The 21082-nt window shown below is 27.7% G+C and overlaps 2 protein-coding genes across 3 annotated transcripts in view; one reads left to right on the forward strand and one right to left on the reverse strand.

Moving 5' to 3' along the window:
- Positions 1-219: 219 nt before the first annotated feature.
- On the reverse strand, positions 220-16575 carry LOC118205138 (uncharacterized). 2 transcript variants are annotated; one of them, XM_035377426.2, is made up of 4 exons: positions 16394-16563; positions 16219-16303; positions 11065-11251; positions 220-4330 (listed from the first exon to the last, which is right to left on the reverse strand). In XM_035377426.2, the coding sequence occupies exons 2-4, from the start codon at positions 16301-16303 to the stop codon at positions 4126-4128; spliced, it is 477 nt and encodes a 158-aa protein (XP_035233317.1). In that variant the 5' UTR covers positions 16394-16563; the 3' UTR covers positions 220-4125. The 2 variants fall into 2 exon arrangements, with proteins under 2 accessions (XP_035233317.1, XP_085680833.1); XM_085824707.1 differs by lacking the exon at positions 16219-16303 and having other exon boundaries at positions 16394-16575.
- Positions 16576-16672: 97 nt separating this feature from the next.
- LOC118204169 (glycolipid transfer protein) overlaps positions 16673-21082 on the forward strand; it is a 143589-nt gene continuing 139179 nt past the window's right edge. The window contains exon 1 of the mRNA XM_085824706.1: positions 16673-16969. Coding sequence (XP_085680832.1) covers positions 16870-16969 — 100 coding nt within the window. The 5' untranslated portion in view covers positions 16673-16869. The remainder of the gene's footprint in view (positions 16970-21082) is intronic.

A 21082-nucleotide genomic window follows, 5' to 3' on the forward strand; every position in this document is an offset into this window, starting at 1 on the left:
CGCTAATCGTTCCTACAGAATTCTGAAGGACACGGTCATCCATAACTGACACTAAATCAGTCTGCTTCGTCAGTTGATGGGATAATATGTAAGTACCCTAAACACGTATATATTGCAAGTATTATTTCTGAAAAATTAATTATTAGTAACATGGATGGATTCTGCAACTTAAATGTTTAAGTAAAATTATAATCAAATAAAACTGCAAACAACACAAAATATATCTAATATAGTTTATTTGTATGAGATATAAAACAAAAATATTACTTTTTCTGATACATATTGAAATTTTAAAACATTACAATAGTATGTATGTATACAACCTCTAATAAGCTCTTCAAAAATAAAACACAGTATAAATAAAATAATTACAACTTTCGCTCTTAGTTTCAACATGGTCATAGCTTCTTAATAACGAAAGCAAATTATTAATTTGCCAAAAAACAGATCTGCTCAGTAAATGCAAAGTGTTACTGAATACTAATTCTTTACAGAGATGTTAAATTAAAGTAATATTTTGAAGCACTGCCGAAGTTACAGTGCACAAAAACTACAGTATCAAATAAAAAATCTCATAAATATTTATATAAACAACTCTATGCATAAATCTAAAAAAATATTTAAAATTTCAACAAAAATAAATCTCTTAAGTATTTATAACAGCACTTCAAATATATATGTATTTATATATATCTATATATACACAAAAAAGGAACTTTATATGTTTATCATGAATACAACCATTTTATACTTACATAGTAATTATATTTTTATACAACTATTAAATACCATCTACAAAGAAGACATCGATATTGTTGTCAATGGTTAATTTCTTTGTTACAAAAGAAAAGTACATTTGTTTAAGCTCTATTGAAAAGTCTACTCATAATAATCACAATCCAACTCTACAATATAATACATTTCCACTTCAGTTAAATTTTGTAGGATATAATTTCATCACAGTAGAAAATTCAGAGAAATTTCATTTTGAGTTTTCTTACATATACTATTCTTTACTGGATTATTAATACTATATATATATATGTCATTCAATAAATTGTTCTTGAAAACAGCTTCAAAAATTTTACACATATCTTTCTAAAAATCTGAATAATAAAAAGAATTCCTTGACACTAAGCTAAATTAACTTATGGTACTAGTTTAAAATGAGGAACTCAATTTTGATAATGTTAGCAAAAAATCAAGTTTTCAAAATTTCATTGAAAAGCCATAAAATGACAGAAAAAATTACATACTGCATAATTAGACAATTGCAAATTATATATGCAGGAGTTCTCATAAATGGGCAATGTAAAAATTTTACTGCATGTCATATAAACACTGAGCAATTTTATTTATATCAATCTGATATACTTAACATTAGAAATGGACGTGATGATATTTATCCAGTTTTTTTAGTTGCTACATTTTATTATGCTAGTATTTATTATGCATAAAATGTGGCAACCGCTGTCATTGTGGGAAACACAAGACCTTAAATCTATAATTCTACACTATATGATAACACTCAGTATAAAATAACATTTTTTTATGTAAATAAATACTTTATACATTTTTTGAGGGGTGCTTACATATTGAAATGCACTGAAGTATTTTCTATTTTCAATTTAGTTTTGGGTCAAATGCATGCTGCTTTCCCCCCCCCCCGAAAGTATTTCTTTATTTTCTAATCAACTTCATAAATCTTTGCAAATGGCTGCAGTATATAATGAAATAATTTCTTTACTAAAGACTTAGGGTACTGAAAACAAGCAAGCAAAGCACTTGCATAGCAACTGAAAAAGTTTGAGAAATCCTAGTATATATTATTTACTTTAAAAACTTCAAAGTATTACAGAATTAATTTTTTTTTCTCAAAAAGTTCTTTTATAATGATTTATTTTAATTAGTATTAATGTTTTGAATTTATCTTATCTAAAATTAAAAGAAGTTAAATAATAAATTTTATAGATAATAAAATTGATTAGAATTACAGACATCTCTGGCAGATATATTCTCTCAGCAGATACAGTTGAAATCAACAAACGGAACTGCATCAAAATGCTAAAAAATATCATATTTCTGCACCTTGCTTTTTAGGGCCAGGTTTTGAAAATTTGCAGAAAATTTCCTTTATTTCAAAATTAAAAATCTCTAGCGGCTGAATGATGACATTTAGCATAATAATTTGAAGATTTGTGATCTCTGCTCAGCGATGTAGTTTTCCCATCATAGAAATTCAATGAAAGAATCTCAATATGATAAGGAAATTTTGGCTTTCCAAGTTCATTCATATTTTTAAAAAATTAGAAAATGCAGAATCTAAAAAAATTATCAATAACTTTTCGATTATTTTTTTCTTAGCAATTGCTAAGAACGCTTTGATGAAAATTCTACATTTGATAAATCGTCAATTGTAAGACTGTTAAATAACTAATTTCCAGAATACCAGAAATTTGTTGAAAGAAAAGGTAGATTTAAATATGACCTTTTTGATGAAGTAACATTAATTAAAAAAAACTTTGAGTCTAATCAAAGTTCTAAAGATTATACATGATCAAGCAGCAAATGGCATAATTTTTAAAATTCTGATAATGAATGCATGAATATTTAAAAAATAATTTTATATGCAATTTCAGTTCCTGTAACATAAGCATACGTGAAAAAATTTTAGTATCATAGCAACTAAATGCAGAAATGAATGGAATAGATATTTGATTGAACTTATTAAAATTAATTAATTATATCTTTTAATTTGTACGAAAGTAATTCAGAATTTGTAGGAAAAATATAAAATGGTGCATATTTTCTCACCCCAAATCAGAAAAAATATAATTTTAAAAAATACACGAGTTTTTTTTAAAGTTTGAAATAATTAAAATTTTTCTACATTTTTTAATTGAATTCTAATAATTATTAGAATGATGCATCTTTTGTGTTTAATGAGGGGATTTATTACTACTTAAATTACCAAAGTAAAATTTTTTGATTGTTTTCAAATTTTTAAGAAACTTTGTTTATATGGGTATTAATTTTAAAAGTGTATTCCAATAATTTACAGTAATAATAAAAATATATTTTACAGTGTTCTTTATTGTGAGTTGAGAGAGTTGGCAACCCTAAATATACATAATAAATGTTACTGCATTAATGCAACAGTTTTAGGATAAAACTGAATATTTATAAAACAGTTTAAGCCTAAATACAATCAAGATAAGAATGCTGAACATATGATGCTTGAATGGCATTTGTTTTTTTTCAGGCTTTGGATAAAAATGCAAAATGTCTAATATAGACGATACGTGTTTATTGCATAAATGCAGCATTGACAGGATAAAACTAAATATGTATACATTAGATTAAACATTAGTATAATAAGAACACTAAACACATAATGATTGAATACCATTAAATTGCTTCACCATTATGGCAAAATGAATGCAAAATGCTCAACAGAGATAACAAATGTTACTCTGTAAATGCAACACTGCCAGGATAATATTTATAAAGTAAATTAAACATTCATATAGTTATATAAGAACACTGAATGATTGAGTGCTATTAAATTGCATTTCCTGATTGACATTTTGAATAAAAATGCAAAGTTTAAATAAGAATGTAAACACACAATAATTAAATGTCATTAAGCTGCTTTTTCTGGATAGCATTTTGATAAAAGTGCAAAATGTCCAACTCCATAAATGCAACACTATCAGGATGAAACTGAATATTTATGAAGTAACTTAAACATTAACTGTGGTTAATATAAGAACCCACAATGATTGAGTGCCATTAACTTGCTTTTCCTGGCTAGAATTTTGATAAAAGTACAAAATGTCCAATACAGATAATATATTATTGGATAAATACAACACTGTCAGAACTGAACGTTTATCAAACAGATTAAACAATTACATAATTAAAATAAGAATGCTGAACACATAATGATTAATGCAATTAAACTGCTTTTTCTGTTTGGCATTTTGGTAAAAATTCAAAATGTCAGTATAGATAAGAAGTGTTACTGTATAAATGCAACATTGTCAAGATAAAACTGAACATTTATCAAATAGTTAAAAAAATGTTTTGTGATAACTTGTTATAAAGGGAAAAAAAAAAGCTTTTCTAGAGATTTGAACCAGGTATTTCTACAGGAACAATCATAGATTTTCTAGATAAAATATATTCATGGAAATAAAAACATAAAGCTGTACATATGATGACAGTAACTATGAACCATGCATTATAACTCATGATTATAAGCATTAGCATATATCCCATTGTGAGCTGCAACATATGAAGTAAAGTTTGAAGGCAATGGTATTTCAGCCTAAGAAAAGAAAAAAAAAAAAAAATTGCAATGATTAGACATAATTTTATACAAAGAAAAATGAACATATAGAAATTAATTTCGAAAGAAATTTAAGAAAAAAAATTTGAAAATGTTCAGGTTTTAATGGTCTCCTAAAAGGGCTCTTTTCGAAGTTTGTTTAATATCAGTAGTGAGTATCGATAAAGAATAAAGATGGCTCAGATAAAATCGCAAAATATTTTATAGGAAATGAGATGATTATACATTGAGGCGAACATGGGAATATTACATCTCTTGTACATTTGAAAAATGGAAAAAAAAAAAAAAAAAAATGTACAGCTATTTCATGAAAATGTTTAATGTTTTTAATTTAACATATAACTTAGATGTGTTTTTATTTTCAATTACATTGGAAAGTGGGAAAAAAACTCTTAAAAACTACATCTATTGCTTTTAAATAGTTTAATTAATTCATAATAGACAGATTCAATTTGAAAAGAATCATTATACATGTTCCCAAATGGCAAAAGACTCAAATGAAAAGTGAAACAATGCATTTACAATGTATCACATTTAAAAGTAAAGCAACACAAAATCGTGTTTCAAGACTAATAGCCCTTTTGGATTAATAATTAGTAAAGAATTACCAAAGCTATCAAAAGTCCTTTTCATTAATTTATTTGCATAAAACAATTCAAAGCTCATTTCAACATCAGCTTTAAAGACATCAAATGCTACAATTAAACTGAAGTAATTCTTAGATAAATTACCACGTTCCTCTCCATTATTTATTACATAATGAAGAATTCTGTATGCATATATGTATGTTCCTCACATCCTGGAAGGAAAAATAACAACACCTGCAGCCATCATATTTTGTACACAACAGATCTCCACCCAAACGTGTGCACCGCGAAGCCTGAATTTAGAATGTTTTTTCATTTATTTTATATTTTCTGAAAATTGAATGAATTTTTTATTAACAAACTTAGCAACTGAAAAATATGTTGTCACTAGGCATAAGATATTGATCTTTCAAATTTACACAAACACGAGAATTTGGGGGGAAAAAAAAAAAAAAAAAAAAAAAAGGCTTTGCTACAGCCGGGGGGGGATTATCTTCCATGTGCTAGTATGCTGCCATCTGACAAATCATTTAATATTTAACTTATTATTCAGATTTAATCATTGTTATTATTTAGTATATGGACCCCATGAATTAACACTAGTAGATTCATTTAAAACACTATATGATTATCCCTTTTTTATTTTTAAAAAAGTTTATAATTTTTACTATTTTCTATTTCAAATAGTTTTTAATATTACAAAAAATATTAGCTATAGTCAAAAGTCGTTAATTTGGACACCCATAATTCGGAATGATCTATAATCCGAACCTCAAAGCTACAAACTTTCTGCGCATGCGTCACGTTGACGCATGCGTATAGGCGTTTACACGCGCACGTAAGACCTTTACGGCTACAAATATGCGTGACGCATGCGCGTTAAATGTATAATGGACAGTATAAGCTAAGCTAAAATTATCTAATTCAGTTAATGTTGCAGACTGCGCTGTTCCTTAATCTTCAAATTGGATTCGGCTTATTATTTTTTGCAGACTGTTAGAGCAATTATATATAAGCTTGAACTTTCGAATATGTCAAATAGAATTTCTGATATATATTTACTAATACGTAAAGGCTCTAAAAAGCGAAAGTGTGTTTCGAAGTCCATTAAACAAAAAGTGGAATTGATACAAAAAATGGATGGAATACTTTGTTTATGGATGCATATCCTTTGTTTATCTAAACTTTAATGTTTGTTTATCTTTAAAGCCGAGGCGCGCAATGAATTGGAAGTTGACCTGTCAGCACTATCCTTATCTTCAGGGCAGATGTTTTTATTTTATTTGGCTTATAATTCCTTACTAAATGTAGTATTTCATCTCGATGTACTCCATCTTTGATATGATTTAAATCAAGTTCCTCATCATTATAATTCGCTTCCGATAGTGAAGAAAGTGACACAGAGGTTATTGAAAACGAAAAAATTTCGATTGACAAATTAGTCGGTATTCTCGACACAGATATTATAGGACTTGAACAGCGGAACTTTGTAACTAAACAAGAAATTATGTCTGTTTAATAGAATTAAAGAGAAAGTATTATCACCTGAAACGAAGCAACTTAAACAACTTACATTGAAAGAAATGTTTAATAAAGTAAACAAATAAATATTAAGCTTTTTCTTTTTGTAAATTTTGATACCCTTTAGATCATAATTGTTCTTTATTTCATAAATTACGGTTTCATATTTTTAATTTTATAATTTCTGCATGCCATCTTACCAGATTGAAACTGATGATCTATAATCTGGAAAAATCGATAATCTGGAATCGCCGAAGTCCCGACGAGTCCGGATTAACAACTTTTGACTGTATTTGAAAATATTAGCTTCATGAGCAGTTAACATCCAATATTCCTATGCCATAAATTTTCACATCTGACATAGTATTCTTTCTTCTATGAGCATTTTCAATTCTGATTTTCTTTATATTTAGCTTTTTATTCTTATTGTCTCCATTTTCACTTTTTAATTCATTCAGTTTTGTATTTTTAAAAATGCATGCCTAAGAAAAGGTTTTATATAATGACATTTTTAAAATTTATATATTTTATTATAAATTTGTTTCACATATTATTCACAATTATAAATGTAGAGGGTTTGGTGTATTAAAAAGACTCATATATAATAAAAATATCAATTATTCTAAATGAAAGAGTAAATTTTGAAGAAAAATGTAGCTTCATGAATAAGAGAAAAATGTAGCCAATTCATTAATGACAACAAATTCTTTAATGTCCAGTTAACCTAAAATAACAACTCTTCACAATAATATTTAGTGTAGCACTCTGCCTTAGAGAGGAAATTTTCAGCCACAGTTTGATGCATTTATATCAATGTCTTGCAAATTTCCTCTGCAGGAAAAAATATTAAACTTTTCACCAGATGCAGGATAGATAAAAAAAATGAAAGTTGTATCAGGTAGAATGAAAGGAGACAATAACTGTAAAACAGAACATTGTTAGGAAATGAAATATGCTGCTAGCATAGTTTTTAACATAACCTAATTTTAATGAAGCTACAAAATTCTAGAATTTTGGCACCAATGTAAATTGAAAATAATAACATTTTTTATTTATCACCAATGTCAGGACATTTTTTTGTTGTTATAAAAATTAATGATGAAGTGATATGTATGAAATAACAACAACAATGATAAAACAAAAATAAAAATGGTACTTTCTAGTATTTTTTTAAGCAGCCACCACTAAAGCCTTTGAAGGGGGTTTGAAATTTGCAGGTTATGGACAAGAAGATTAAGTTTTCCAGTCTGGGAAATTAAGTACAGTGGTTGCATTTTACTAGGCAGTATCATAAAAACTTTAAAAATAAAAGTAAATAAAGAAGGAAAATGAATAAATGAGCAATAGAATATTACACAGCAATTTGGCTTTTGAAAACATTTCAATTATGTATTTATTTTCTAATAAATCTATAATAATTTCTAATATATGGTACTGCCAAGATTTCCCGATTTTAGTTATTTGAAGTCCAAGTTTATATTATTATTTTCACTTTCATTAAAAAAAAAAAAAAAAAACATGAATAATACACCAGGAAATCTAAAAACAGAATTAATTTACAGTGAGGTATAAATCTCCTTTAAGGATATGAAGATACAGGTTTTATTAATTTTTTGTTATCATCTGCTTATTTTTAGTTTTAGTATTATTATTTATTTTTAGTAAAGTAAGTTACTCAATGATTAATCATACATGCTAGAATTATTTGAAAGAAAATCAATTTACAAATTAAATAATTAGCTATCAATTCAAATATTTGAATTAGAAAGTGCAACCAACAAAAATATCCTGCAGATACCAAACTTCAGATTTCAAATAGAAAATAAATATAAATTTGAATTTTTTACTTTGTGATATTATTATTGTTTATGTATATTTTAATAAATATTTAGAGAGCAAAATTTAAAATTTATTTTAAATGTTTTTTTATTTTCTCACAAATTTTTTCATTTTGTTAAAAAAATTAATTCCTGAAGGGAAAGAAAAAGAACTTCGGCCCATCATTTCAGATCAAGCATTTGGTCCACATTCAATATGAGTTGAGACCATTGGCCTAGGTGATGTAAGCAGAAATCTAAGGTGTAATGTTTTGAATGGCATTAGCCAAGTTGTTATATAGAGGATAGTGGGAGAGAAAGAAGCTTTCTGAATATCCAAACTGCAACCAGAAGGATCTCTATATCATATATTTATTAAAAGAACATCTGGTTTTACAAAAACTTGACATCAGCTCAAAACATCTGGATATGATTTTACAACATGATTATTAATAAGTAAATGTGAAAATCATTATTTTTTAAAGATAAAATTATAACAATAAAATATAAGGATTAACTATCTATAATTAGTTTTACTTTAAGATTACTTTTAAAATTCTTGTATCAATTCTTAATTTCTCTAATAAAAATATTTATGTATGTATAATTTTACTTCTACTTTATGACTCTATACTAAATTAATGTTACCCTTGTATTTTAAGATGTTGGTTATTTAGTGCCAAATACCATACACTTAAAGTTTAAAAGTATTGTTAGATCCAACTATCAGCAATAAGACCCGAATTTTACCAAGTGAATTAATACATAAAAGCAAAAACTCTACGAAATTAAGACATTGAAGTGAAAGAAGAAATTAAAACTAAGATGCTAAGAACAAGATCGATTGGAACAAGAAAGTAAACAAGGGAAATAATTGTGTAAAAAATTAAACAATTATGAAAAAAAATTTTACCAGCAATGTTATCCTTTATTCAGTAGCAATTAGAAAAATAAAGACAGAAGAATGCATCTGGATATAAAAATGGAAAAAGAAACACTAAGATGAAAGAAAATAGTGCATTTTTATTAGAAAAATTCTAGAAAAGTAGAAATAGTTGAAAAGAATTACTCTAAACGTTTCAGCTTAATATTTATTTGTTTACATTATTAAACATTTCTTTCAATGTAAGTTGTTTTTTAAGTTGTTTAAGTTGTTTTGTTTAAGTTGCTTCATTTTTGTGCTAAATGCGCATGCGTAAAGCATACAAAAAAAAAGTTTGTGGCTTTGAGGTCCAGATTATAGATCATTCCAGATAATGGACATCTGGATTACAGACTTTGTACTGTATGTATATATATATATATTTTTCTTTTACAAGTTTTGATACTCTCTTCCCTTCACAAACCCCAGAGAAAGAAATCTAAGAGAATCAAGTCTGGCGAATACCACAGAGAAAAATGTATATAGGTTCAAGGTCTGCTCTGCACTAGTCTACTAAATTTTTCAAATTCTCCTTTCCAGTTTTATCCACCACAATCACACTAATTTCGGCATTTTCAAATGCATAATTCTTTTTGTCAGTTCTTTCTCAGATAACCTGCATACTTCCATACAATAATGAAGAAAACTTAAGAACTTAAATAATATCAGTAATCATTATATTCTAATAACTCCCTTATATACAAACTTCAATATGTGAAACATTTCTGAACATATGTTGTACGCATCACACACTTTATATTCAGAAAATAGTAAATAATACTCCTAGCAATTAGATTACTCCATTTGATTTAGTTCACAATGTGATTTAGTTCATACCTGCAAAAAAATTTTTATGCTCTTGAAGAATAATTAAAACCAGTACATCTAATACAGTCAAAAGTCGTTAATTCGGACACCCATAATTCGGAATGATCTATAATCCGGACCTCAAAGCTAAAAACTTTCTGCACATGCGTCGCGTTGACACATGTGCATAGGTGTTTACGCGTGCGCGCAAGACCTTTTACGATTGCGCATATGCGTGTGCACAAGCGCAGAAAACGTTTTCGCGTGCGCGTTTTATGTATAATGGACGGTATAAGCTAAAATTATCTATTTCAGTTAATGTTGATGATTGCGTTATTCTTTAATCTTCGAATTGGATCCGGCTTATTATTTTTTGCAGACTGTAAGAGCAATTTTATAAAAGTAAACTTGAAATTTCGATTATCTCAAATAGAATTTCCGATTCTGGAGCTCCCAAAGGATCGTACAAAACAAAAGTATGTTTCGATGCCCATCAAACAAAAAGTGGATAAAGACATGAAAAATGTGACAGAGAGGTTAGTGAAAATGAAAAAATTTCGATTGACGAGTTAGTCGGTATTCTCGGCACAGAAATTAACGGGACTTGAACAGCGGAACTTTGTAACTGAACAAGAAATTATGTCTGTTTATAGAATTAACGAGAAAGTATTATCACATAAAACGAAGCAACTTAAACAACTTACATTGAAAGAAATGTTTAATAAAGTAAACAAATAAATATTAAGCTTTTTTTTGTAAATTTTGATATCCTTTAGATTATAATTGTTCTTTATTTCATAAATTACGGTTTCATATTTTTAATTTTAGAATTTCTGCATGCCATCTTACGAGATTTAAACTGATGATCTATAATCCGGAAAAATCGATAATCCGGAATCGCCGAAGTCCCGACGAGTCCGGATTAACGACTTTTGACTGTACATCAAATCTGACCTTAATCAACAATGCCATTCATCAACATTAAAAGTATTCACAAAAAAATCAAAATATGCTAATAACTACAAGAGAGAAAAAAAGATCATATTTGATGGAACAAACCTCTCAATAGTTTTCTGCAGCGAAGGATTTAATCGACGGAAAAGAGAACTGTGCCTTCCTTCTGAATGAATAGTACTTGAAGAATCTTTACTTTTCATCTGTAATATAACTAAGTAATGTCGAAGAGACTTTACAACTTCATAAACTATGGTAAAGAAGGCAACTCCAATACAGAGCCCAAACATACCTGCAAATAAAAAAGAAAAGCACAATAATAAATGGGTACTTATGTGCAATCATCTGGCACAGTTTGGTTATTTTCTATGAAAGAGACAGAATAATGACTTATAACTCTAAAAAATATTAATTATATTCATATATATTATGTAACACATATTTTATAATTTAATTAGGTACCCCAAAACCCATCAATAAACCTTGGGGTGCAATGGGTTTTTGTTCCTTTTATTCTGGTAGAAATTTTTTTAGCGTCACTTTGAAATAGACCCAAAACAATTGCTTCATTTACAATTCTGCTGCAAAATACTGTATTCTCACAGAAATTTTACCTCAGGTTCTTCCACTGTAGGCAAATCCCACATGCACATACTTTAAAACTCAGTTTCAGACAAAAATAATTTATATATAAAGACATGAATACAACAAAAAGAATACATATGGAAATTGCAACTTTACTTGTTAAAGAGAGGAATTGCTATACATAGTTGCCATATGAACCCAGAAATATTATTTTAAATTTATTATGGATATGGTTGCCAGAGTATAGTTTATTATAAAAAAATGTGGCAACTTCTAGCAAGATTTTTACACCAGTAAGCAAGTACTAGTAAAAGCATATAAAATAAACGGTTCTAAGAAGATTGTTTTTTAAATGGGTAAATCTCCATTTTGTCATTTCAGTTATGTAGTTTGTTTCAAATTTGATGAAAATTCATATGGCATTTTAATGACCTTCAGCTTTAAAAGTAAGCAATTTTTAACATTTTTTGCTTTGCCTTTTAAAGGATAATATGAAAATTATACCAAGTAACAATGCTATTTTAAGCATATATTTCAATTACGACATCACTAGAGTACAGTAAAAGCCTGACTATCAAGCACACAACTGGAAAGCTCTAATAACCAGAATTCAAGGAATACAAGATTTGTAATTTGATTATAAAGCACAAACAGGACTAGAATTCAAATCAAACAAAAACTGTTAATTTAGCACCAAGAATGCATAAGCGAGACGCAAAGCTTTGGCTTTATGTAAACTAGATTAATTTCTGTATGAAACATACAAGTTAAATGCTGTTTATCTGTTTTTCAATCGCATTTTGAAAAAAAAAAATGATTAAATCTTGGAACTTGTCATCAATGGAGCAACATTCAGTAAAGTATTTTCAAATTTAGGAGGATCCAAGCATAAGAAAAATCTGATTTATGTGAAAATCGATAAATACTGGATGTGCAACATGAAACATTATGACAAGTGATTTTTTGGTACTTTTCCCTTTTGCCGGCGCAGGCGATAAAGTCGCTAATAATAATGGTACAACTGATACCAAACGTAATATCCTTGCTGGTAACCTTTTATGCCTCATTTTCAAAACAAGTCGCAGCCATTTCTTATCAGATTGATTGTTTCTTTCAATGCTGGCATACAATTACATGGAATTTTTACCAGACAGTTCAATTTTATGCCCTAAGGCCATTCGTGGTAAATAAGTCGATTAGGATGCAATCACACCGTTCATCCAAAGGGGCGAAAATATAGAAAGGCAAAGTCAAGGGTTAAATTCATCAATTCTAATGAGAATGCACTAACGAAGTAAAGCACTGCGGTTTTACATAATTTCTGAGTAAGCTATTCATACGAATTGAAATAATTCTTGCATTTAAACTTGTATTCCAAACTAAGATTTAACTTGAAACTAATGTACATAATTACTGAGAGAATTAGATTTTTGTAACGTAGTTTACCTGAGATGAGATCACTTGGGGTTACGTGATACGAACCGGTGAATCAGGATGTTGAACCATGAAAGCATAGTAAATTCTTAAATTATATTCTCATTAAAAATTGTCTTTATTTATTCACTTTTTACAAAATTTTAATTGCTATTAAAATGTTTATGCCTTCAAAATAAAAAATTCTTAGAGCTAACATTTGTTAACATTTTTTATGTGTATACTGTATGTTGTCGCCAATAAAATCTGCTTGGCGAGATTTGCGCCAGCGAAACGGAAAAGTACTGATTTTATTTTTAATGTATTACATCCGTAACTTATATATGTTGATTAATTAAATAAAGGATGATCTGTTCTTTCGCACCTATGACGGGAAACTGGTGCAAGTTTGGAAAAATCTCCCCCAATTTTCATGGTTGATGGAATTTTGGAAATGAATACAATGTTTTACTTAGGCATTTATGTCTGGAATGCCTTTTTTCCTTTGAAGTCTCACATAATTCATAAATAGGTGTTTGATATTCAAATTGATAACCTTAATAATTTGAACAGGAAATTTTTTATTATATTCATTTGGCTTTTTTACCATTAATTGCACCTCTTATATGCTCAATTATGCAGAATTTTCGTGCATTCCGAATTCAGCATTTCCTGAATGTTTCAGATAGTCAAGCTTTTACTGTAAACTAGCCATTAAATATTATATGTACCAAGAATAATACTTCTTAATAAAAGTACATATTTCTTGCATCATAGTACATAATTAAATTACAAATGATATTCCAAGCAAAACTGCACTGAACATTTGAAAAACAAGAATGCAGCTTTAAGTAAATATTCAAGACAATTCACCAGAAAAGATTCCTCAAATTTTTTAAACATTTTCAAACAACATTTTATAATAATAATAAAATTTAAAACGAATTAATATCTTTTATGAAATCATACAGAAAGTCATGAAAAAAAAAAAAAAAAAAAAAAAGAATTGTACATAATTTGTAATCATACAAGTCACATCAAATTTTGAACCTTAGACTAAAATTCATAAAATGAAGAAACTGTTCAGATTCTTAAATTCAAAATACTGCTTAACTTAAAATCCTTGAATTCAGAATTTTAACATTATAGATTGATTTGACAGTTGGATAATGATAAGGCAAAACACATTTAATACTTTTATCAACTTACCATTCAGTTAAAACATCAATAATAATAACAATACTTTTTTATTGTCACATATTTTTTATGCATGAATAGAGATATTAAGCATAATAAAAATCGAAATGTTTCTTAAGAATTTTCTAAATAAATTAAAAAAAAAAAAAAAAAACCTATACAGTACAACTTCAATTTAATTTATAAATGAAGACAAAATGAACAAAACAGATGTAAAAAGCACCTCTCTAATGTAAATATGACTTAACAGTATCTTTAGTTTAATGCATGTAAATTTTGTTTCACTTATTAATACTGACACAGCCATACGTTGCTTCACGATTTATAACTAAGACAAAATATATTGCACTTTTGAAAGTATAATATTAGTAAGGTTGCATAAGTGCTTGAAACATAAGAAAGCTAGATAAATAATAAGTACTAAAATTTTAACGTCTAGAATTGCATATCAGGTTAAAAACTTAGTAAAGGTAGGTCCTCAATTTATAAAAGAAACCCCCAATTTAAAAAAAAAAAATTATTCAAAAGTCTGATCAAATGATTATCAATGAACTAAAATTATAATGCTGGAAAATAAAAAAATTAATTTAACCTTCAATCTAATGGTTAATCTAATGGTAAACATAATAATTAACATTATTTACTGTACAACTGAAAGCAACAACATTTTTACATTATCTTTCTCAAACTAGTCATATTCATAAAAGAATGAAGCTTTTTTCCTTCTTTTAAACTCTAATACTTTCTTAAAATCTATTTCATATATTTTTTCAGATTTTATGAAGTACTTTATTGATAAATTACAATTCTTTATATGTTTAGACTCTTTTCATAAAATAGCACAGATGTTTAATTATTCTAATAAAAAAAAGATTGTGATTTCATATAAGAAAAACATGTAACTAAATAAGAAAATGATTTTAAAAAAAAATTGAGAAAAAAAAAGGTCATCGATTTTTGGCATAATTTTTAATAGATTTCAAGGATTTTAATTAAAATTAGAATTATTTTAATAATAGCATATAGAATATACATATGAATAGTTCTCATAGTTTTAAATTCATAAAAAATGAAAAATAATAAAGTAAAACAAAAATAAAATTTCATTTGATATTAAAATAACTCTAATATATGATACATTATTTTAAAACAAAAAATTAATAATTAATCTAAGATTTCTTCAAAAATACTACTCAAAAAAATTAAAATTCTTCAAGATTATTAGAAAAGATGAAATTCCTTCTTTATAAGCTATTACATCAAAGTATTCATTAGTATTTACAAACTGATCTGTCTTGACATATGCAAAAAATATGATTTTTGCTCTTAAAAGTAAACAAGCAATCTTAAACAGGGACTTCAGTGGGAGGGGAGAAAAAACACAAAAAATTTTAACTTAAAATAAAATAATGCATATATGAAAAATTATTAATTCTAAATATTTATTAGTTAATATACATAACCAAACTACAAGAAGCAATTAATGCCACATACAAAGTATTAACTGTTATGATAAAAATACTTTCTAACTTTAAAATTACTACCAAATCAATACTATTGCGCAACTTCTGAAACACATGAACATAAATGTTTTCTATGCTATACAAAATTATGAATTCTGTGATTACAACTAAAATCATACAATATTAAATAAATGCACAGAAATTAATATAAAATTGATTTAATTTACCTAACATCCATTCCTGAAGCACATGTGGTTTAAACTTTACTTCAGGTACTTCATAAAGATTTTTGTCTTTATGAAGTACTTATGAAGCATTATGAAGTTATAAAGATATAAAGAATAAGTTATAGGATACTAAATAATCACATATGTTTCTTCATAAAATTTGTAAAAAATACACTTTTATGAACAGAAGTAATACTTTCATCACTGATCAAACTTGGCAAAAAGTTATGTTTCACATTGATATATAAAAAACGTAGATGACAAATTAAAATTCCCAGGAATATTGCTACATTCCGTAATTTTACAGAACTAATTAATAGTTTAAAATATGAAATATGTATATATTATTCTTATGTAGTATATATATATAGTACCTGCATTAGAGGAAACTGACACATTTTCAAAAAGCAAGTTATCAACACTACTTGAAAAGGTAAAATAATTTTTGAAATCAGCCATCTGAAAAAGAATAATATGAAGATATACATTGATCATGAAAATTTTTTCATATATTTTAAATATCATTTAATATTAATAAAAACTAATTACATTGCTAAAGTCTGTATGATCCCGAACCTGATTCTCTCACAATTTAAAATCAGCTCAAGCAATCTACGATCTACATCATCAGTTGAGCAGGAGATATTATCTCTATACACAGATGGAAAGCTTAGATTAGGAAAACGTGCTTTAGTAGAAAAGAAAACATTAAACGCGATACAGTAGCAGCAGAACTACTATGCGCACGGCTGCAACGTTACTATCTGATTCCACTTCTCGTTAAAATTTATATACGTGCCCCATAATTCTAAACTTTTTAATTTTATGAAAATTACTAATGAATTTTGTTTTTTGGTAGAAAAAAATTTTGCTCGGTTGTGTAGCTTAACTACAAAATTTTCTGGGACTGCATACTTTTTTCTCATTGTAAATTCATAATTGAAACTGCAATGTACGGGAATATCCACCAGATAAAAAGATAGGGCGTGAAATGCTCAACTTTTTTTTAGGCTTGTTTATCAAAAATGTTTTTTTCAAATGTAAAGCAATTTCCAGATGTGATTGATGGACGGATTGAAATAGTACCGTTTTTAGAAGCTTCAAAAGGGATAGTCCAATTTGTTGGTTAGTTTTAACTGTTAATTTTGTCTAGATATGAATATGAGATTTTGGTCATTCTTAATAACGAAAGTGTTGATTTGTTAAAAAGTAAATTTTATATGCCTTTTGACACATCTGATCTCTGTTAAATATTAATTTTTCGAGTCGCTAATTAATGTTCTAACAATTTCAGTATGGAATATTACTATTATAATAAATTATATTAGTATTTTAAAGTGGGTGTGAACAAGTGTGTTTTATTTTCGTTCGCAGTGTGAGACTGTTTATATTTTATAGCTGTGTGTTCATTTCTTCTGTTCTGAATATTTAATGGTTATTCAGTATTAATCGTTTTTTTTTTTTTTTTTTTTTTTTTTTTTTTTTTGCGAAGTATGGAGTTTTTAGGTGTGACATAAATATAGTATTTGGAAAAGAAATGAGGTCTTGAAATTTTATAAAAACTGTTATTTTAAGAGGCATTAAATTATAAAACCAACTAGTAATCGGTTTGTGAGTTTTTATATTTAAACAGCCTAATAATTTAACTAAATCTCTTAGTTAATTTCGGTACTTAATAAGTTCGGTACTGTTTTATGACTGATACGAACAAAATGTAGAACTCTATGGGCAGTATAATTCTGATTAAAGAATGTAAATCCACCAAGTCTGAATGCCGCGGTTAAAAAATGTCAGAAATCTTTTCCAGACTGACTATAAAGATGCTATGCAGTGTATTTTAATTAAATGAAAAATGAATATTTATATAGTTTAGTGGTTGATCTTTACATTATGGTAACTTGGCGATTTTTTGGCAAAAATTTGGCGACCAACTCTTTTACAGCAACCCTCTATTTTTTTTTCCCCGCCGCCATTTTGTCTTCACGAAGTAAAGACATGTTTCTTTTCTTTTTATCTCCTGAACACTTCTTCCAACAATCTACTAGCCGAATTACACTTATGCTAGAAATTTTATCAAACAAAACTGCTTAATCATGACAAATATTCACTGCAAAATTAGGAAAAACTGCACAATACCATCCTCCTTACGCATTTTTCAAAATAACACATACACATAAACCATGTACACGCCGACTTATTTTTACTTAAAAAAACATCCCAGAATTGCACAAAAATGGCATTGCGCACACTCTTCACTATATCCATGTACACTGCTTTCACGAAAATACATGACAATTTTCTCAATCTTTAAACCCGGTAAAAAGAACATATATGAAATTACCTGATCGCGAAAAAGTATTTACCCTTTACAAATATGAACATTTCCACATATAAAATAAATAAAATATCCAAAAACTTGTACCTCTAAATCATCTATTACATTATACACGTCACCAACGAATTCATACCGCTAGCATTCCAAATACTTAGTATCAAATATTTAAATTATTTCCATGCACGTTTATTTCAACTTAAACGTATACCAAATTCCTACAAGCATAAAATTCACAAAATAACTATCATTTCATTAAAATATCACTAAACCATGTACACGTCGACTTATTTTTACTTAAAAAAAATCCCAGAATTGCACAAAAATGGCATTGCGCACACTCTTCACTATATCCATGTACACTGCTTTTTTCTCATAAATTAAAAAAATTTCACAAAAATACATGACAATTTTCTCAATCTTTAAACCCGGTAAAAAGAACATATATGAAATTACCTGATCGCGAAAAAGTATTTACCCTTTACAAATATCAACATTTCCACATATAAAATAAATAGAATATCCAAAAACTTTTACCTCTAAATCATCTATTACATTATACACGTCACCAACGAATTCATACCTCAAGCATTACAAATACTTAATATCAAATATTTAAATTATTTCCATGCACGTTTATTTCAACTTAAACGTATACCAAATTCCTACAAACATAAAATTCACAAAATAACTATCATTTCATTAAAATATAATTAAATTCAAAAACACTACTTAAAATATAAATGAGCACATACATTAAATTAATAAAAATTACCTTACAATCCTAATTACTTTAAACTAAATCATTGCTAATAATTTTCCCAATAATACCAAATTCCTTTCCACCTTACATTTACAACAATGCATAAAAATAATATCCTCAAATAATTAAAAATACTAACTCACCTAATCTTCTTCAGAATCTTGATTATGTGGCGGATACACTTTTCTTCCTTCTGTTTCAGAATCTTTAAAATCATACTTATCTTTCAAAGCAAGATACCAGGTAAAATAAATAACATAATAAAATATCTTTATTTCTCTCTCGCACAACCTTAAAAAACATTTATTACTATCCTTTTCAATACCACTAAATACCCATTTCGAATTCACTTTAGTTACGGCCATGGGATCCAAAAATTCACAAACACTATTTCACACAACACAGAATAAAGCCAAATACAAAATTGCCAGATTTTTTCCCGATTAAAGAACAGTAATTCATCCATTAATATCACATGACATATCCCATGATCTCTCATTTCCCTCACACAAAATAATGCGTAATCAGAACTGAATACTACTCACTTTCTTAACAAAGTCTAACTAACCTAATCTTCTTCCGAATCTTCCTTACATGGTGGATACACTTTTATTATGGATTCAATAAAATTACTGAACGATTTTTTTTCCGAATTTGATAGAATTTGATAAAAAAAAAATTCTCTTTATCACATCTACAATTTACTTTAGACAGCGCCATACAATCCCAAAATTATTCAACCCTACTTCACACAACACAATGAAGCTTAATACAAAATAATATACATCCACGGATACTTGTCCAAATTCCCCCCTTTTCCGATTAAAGAACCGTAATTCGTCCATTAATATCACATGACACATCCCATGATCTCTCATTTCCCCCACACAAAATAATGCGTAATCGGAACTGAGTACTGCTCACATTATTACCAAAGTCCCAGGTAGTAACCTTTATCGCCTCCAAAATGTCGCCAAACTACCAGTTACCGTATTCTAAAGATCAACCAGTTTGGTTAATAATTTATGAGTATCTGAAGAAATATAGAACATAGTGTATTGCAGTTTAAGCTGTGATGTGTAAGTTGACCCAAAATCACAATTATATTATGTGAAGGTTAAAAAAAATGGTTCAAACTGTGATAAATTTTGTACGAATATTTAAAAAGTATTTGTTCATCAGTTTTAACATGGTATCTAGTGATTGCTGTTTTATAGGTTATGATAATGGTTTTGCTTTGTTTTATCAGAGGTATCACTGCGTAAATGACATTCTAAGAAATTTAAGTTTCGTTAATTGAATTTTATGAATCTGAAAATATTTTAACATCGACTAGAGAAAAGGAGAGAGTTTTAGTCATAGATGAGATTAAAAAGTACAGAAGCTTACTGTTTTTGTGAATTAAGATAATACAACATTAACCCGCAAGCACGCGCACCAAAATTACGAACACGAGAAGGCGCGCTGGGTATGTCATACCCGAAAGAAATTAACACATTTTAAATTACATTAATAATATAAATATGAGTGTAAATGTGGATTGACATAAAAAACAATGAACTTTAGAATATTTTAAAGAATATAATAAATGAAGTAAGTACTTAACATACGATTATTTTGCACATCTCTGGCAGACTAAACACATATGCTGTATACAGATACTGATATTACATCTCTCGCATAGAAACAGTTTCTTTCTGTCCTTGTTTTTAGGGCACTCAGTGCATCTTCTGTAAACGTTTTTCATCTTTTTAGATAGTAGTTCCATGTTGCAATCTCTTGAAATTATTTTTTCTTTTAGTTTCAAAGGGCGCATGATTTGCTGCCACCGTTGATTTGAGTAATCTTCCACTTTCGAATAACCAGCATTTCCTAGAATTTTAAAGATAATGCTTTTAGAACCAGTCCTAACATTCGTTCGGAATTTGTTTTTCTTCCATGCCAAGCCATTTTTACCAACATAATTTTCATCGTTTCATTGATTTTCTAATTCACTATCTAATTCAGTGTCTGTATCACTGTCTGTTGATGAATTGTAATTGCTGTTGTGTTTCATCTATTAATTCTTCCTTCTCTTCTCTAAATGTTTCATCATCTGATGAAATGGTTTCTAGAATATTTCTCAACCTTTTTCCATTTCTTT

The sequence above is a fragment of the Stegodyphus dumicola genome, chromosome 10 (assembly GCF_044657685.1).
Source record: "Stegodyphus dumicola isolate Sdum_Otavi_A_Nest chromosome 10, ASM4465768v1".
NCBI lineage: Eukaryota > Metazoa > Arthropoda > Arachnida > Araneae > Eresidae > Stegodyphus > Stegodyphus dumicola.

Excerpts from the sequence above, each read along its gene's own strand:
- LOC118205138 (XM_035377426.2), bottom strand. The coding sequence starts at position 16,303 with ATGGCTGATTTCAAAAATTATTTTACCTTTTCAAGTAGTGTTGATAAC. Across the intron at positions 11,252-16,218 it reads GTCAGTTTCCTCTAATGCAG|GTATGTTTGGGCTCTGTATT; the intron begins GTACTATATATA and ends TTTTATTTGCAG. Across the intron at positions 4,331-11,064 it reads CTGCAGAAAACTATTGAGAG|GCTGAAATACCATTGCCTTC; the intron begins GTTTGTTCCATC and ends TTCTTTTCTTAG.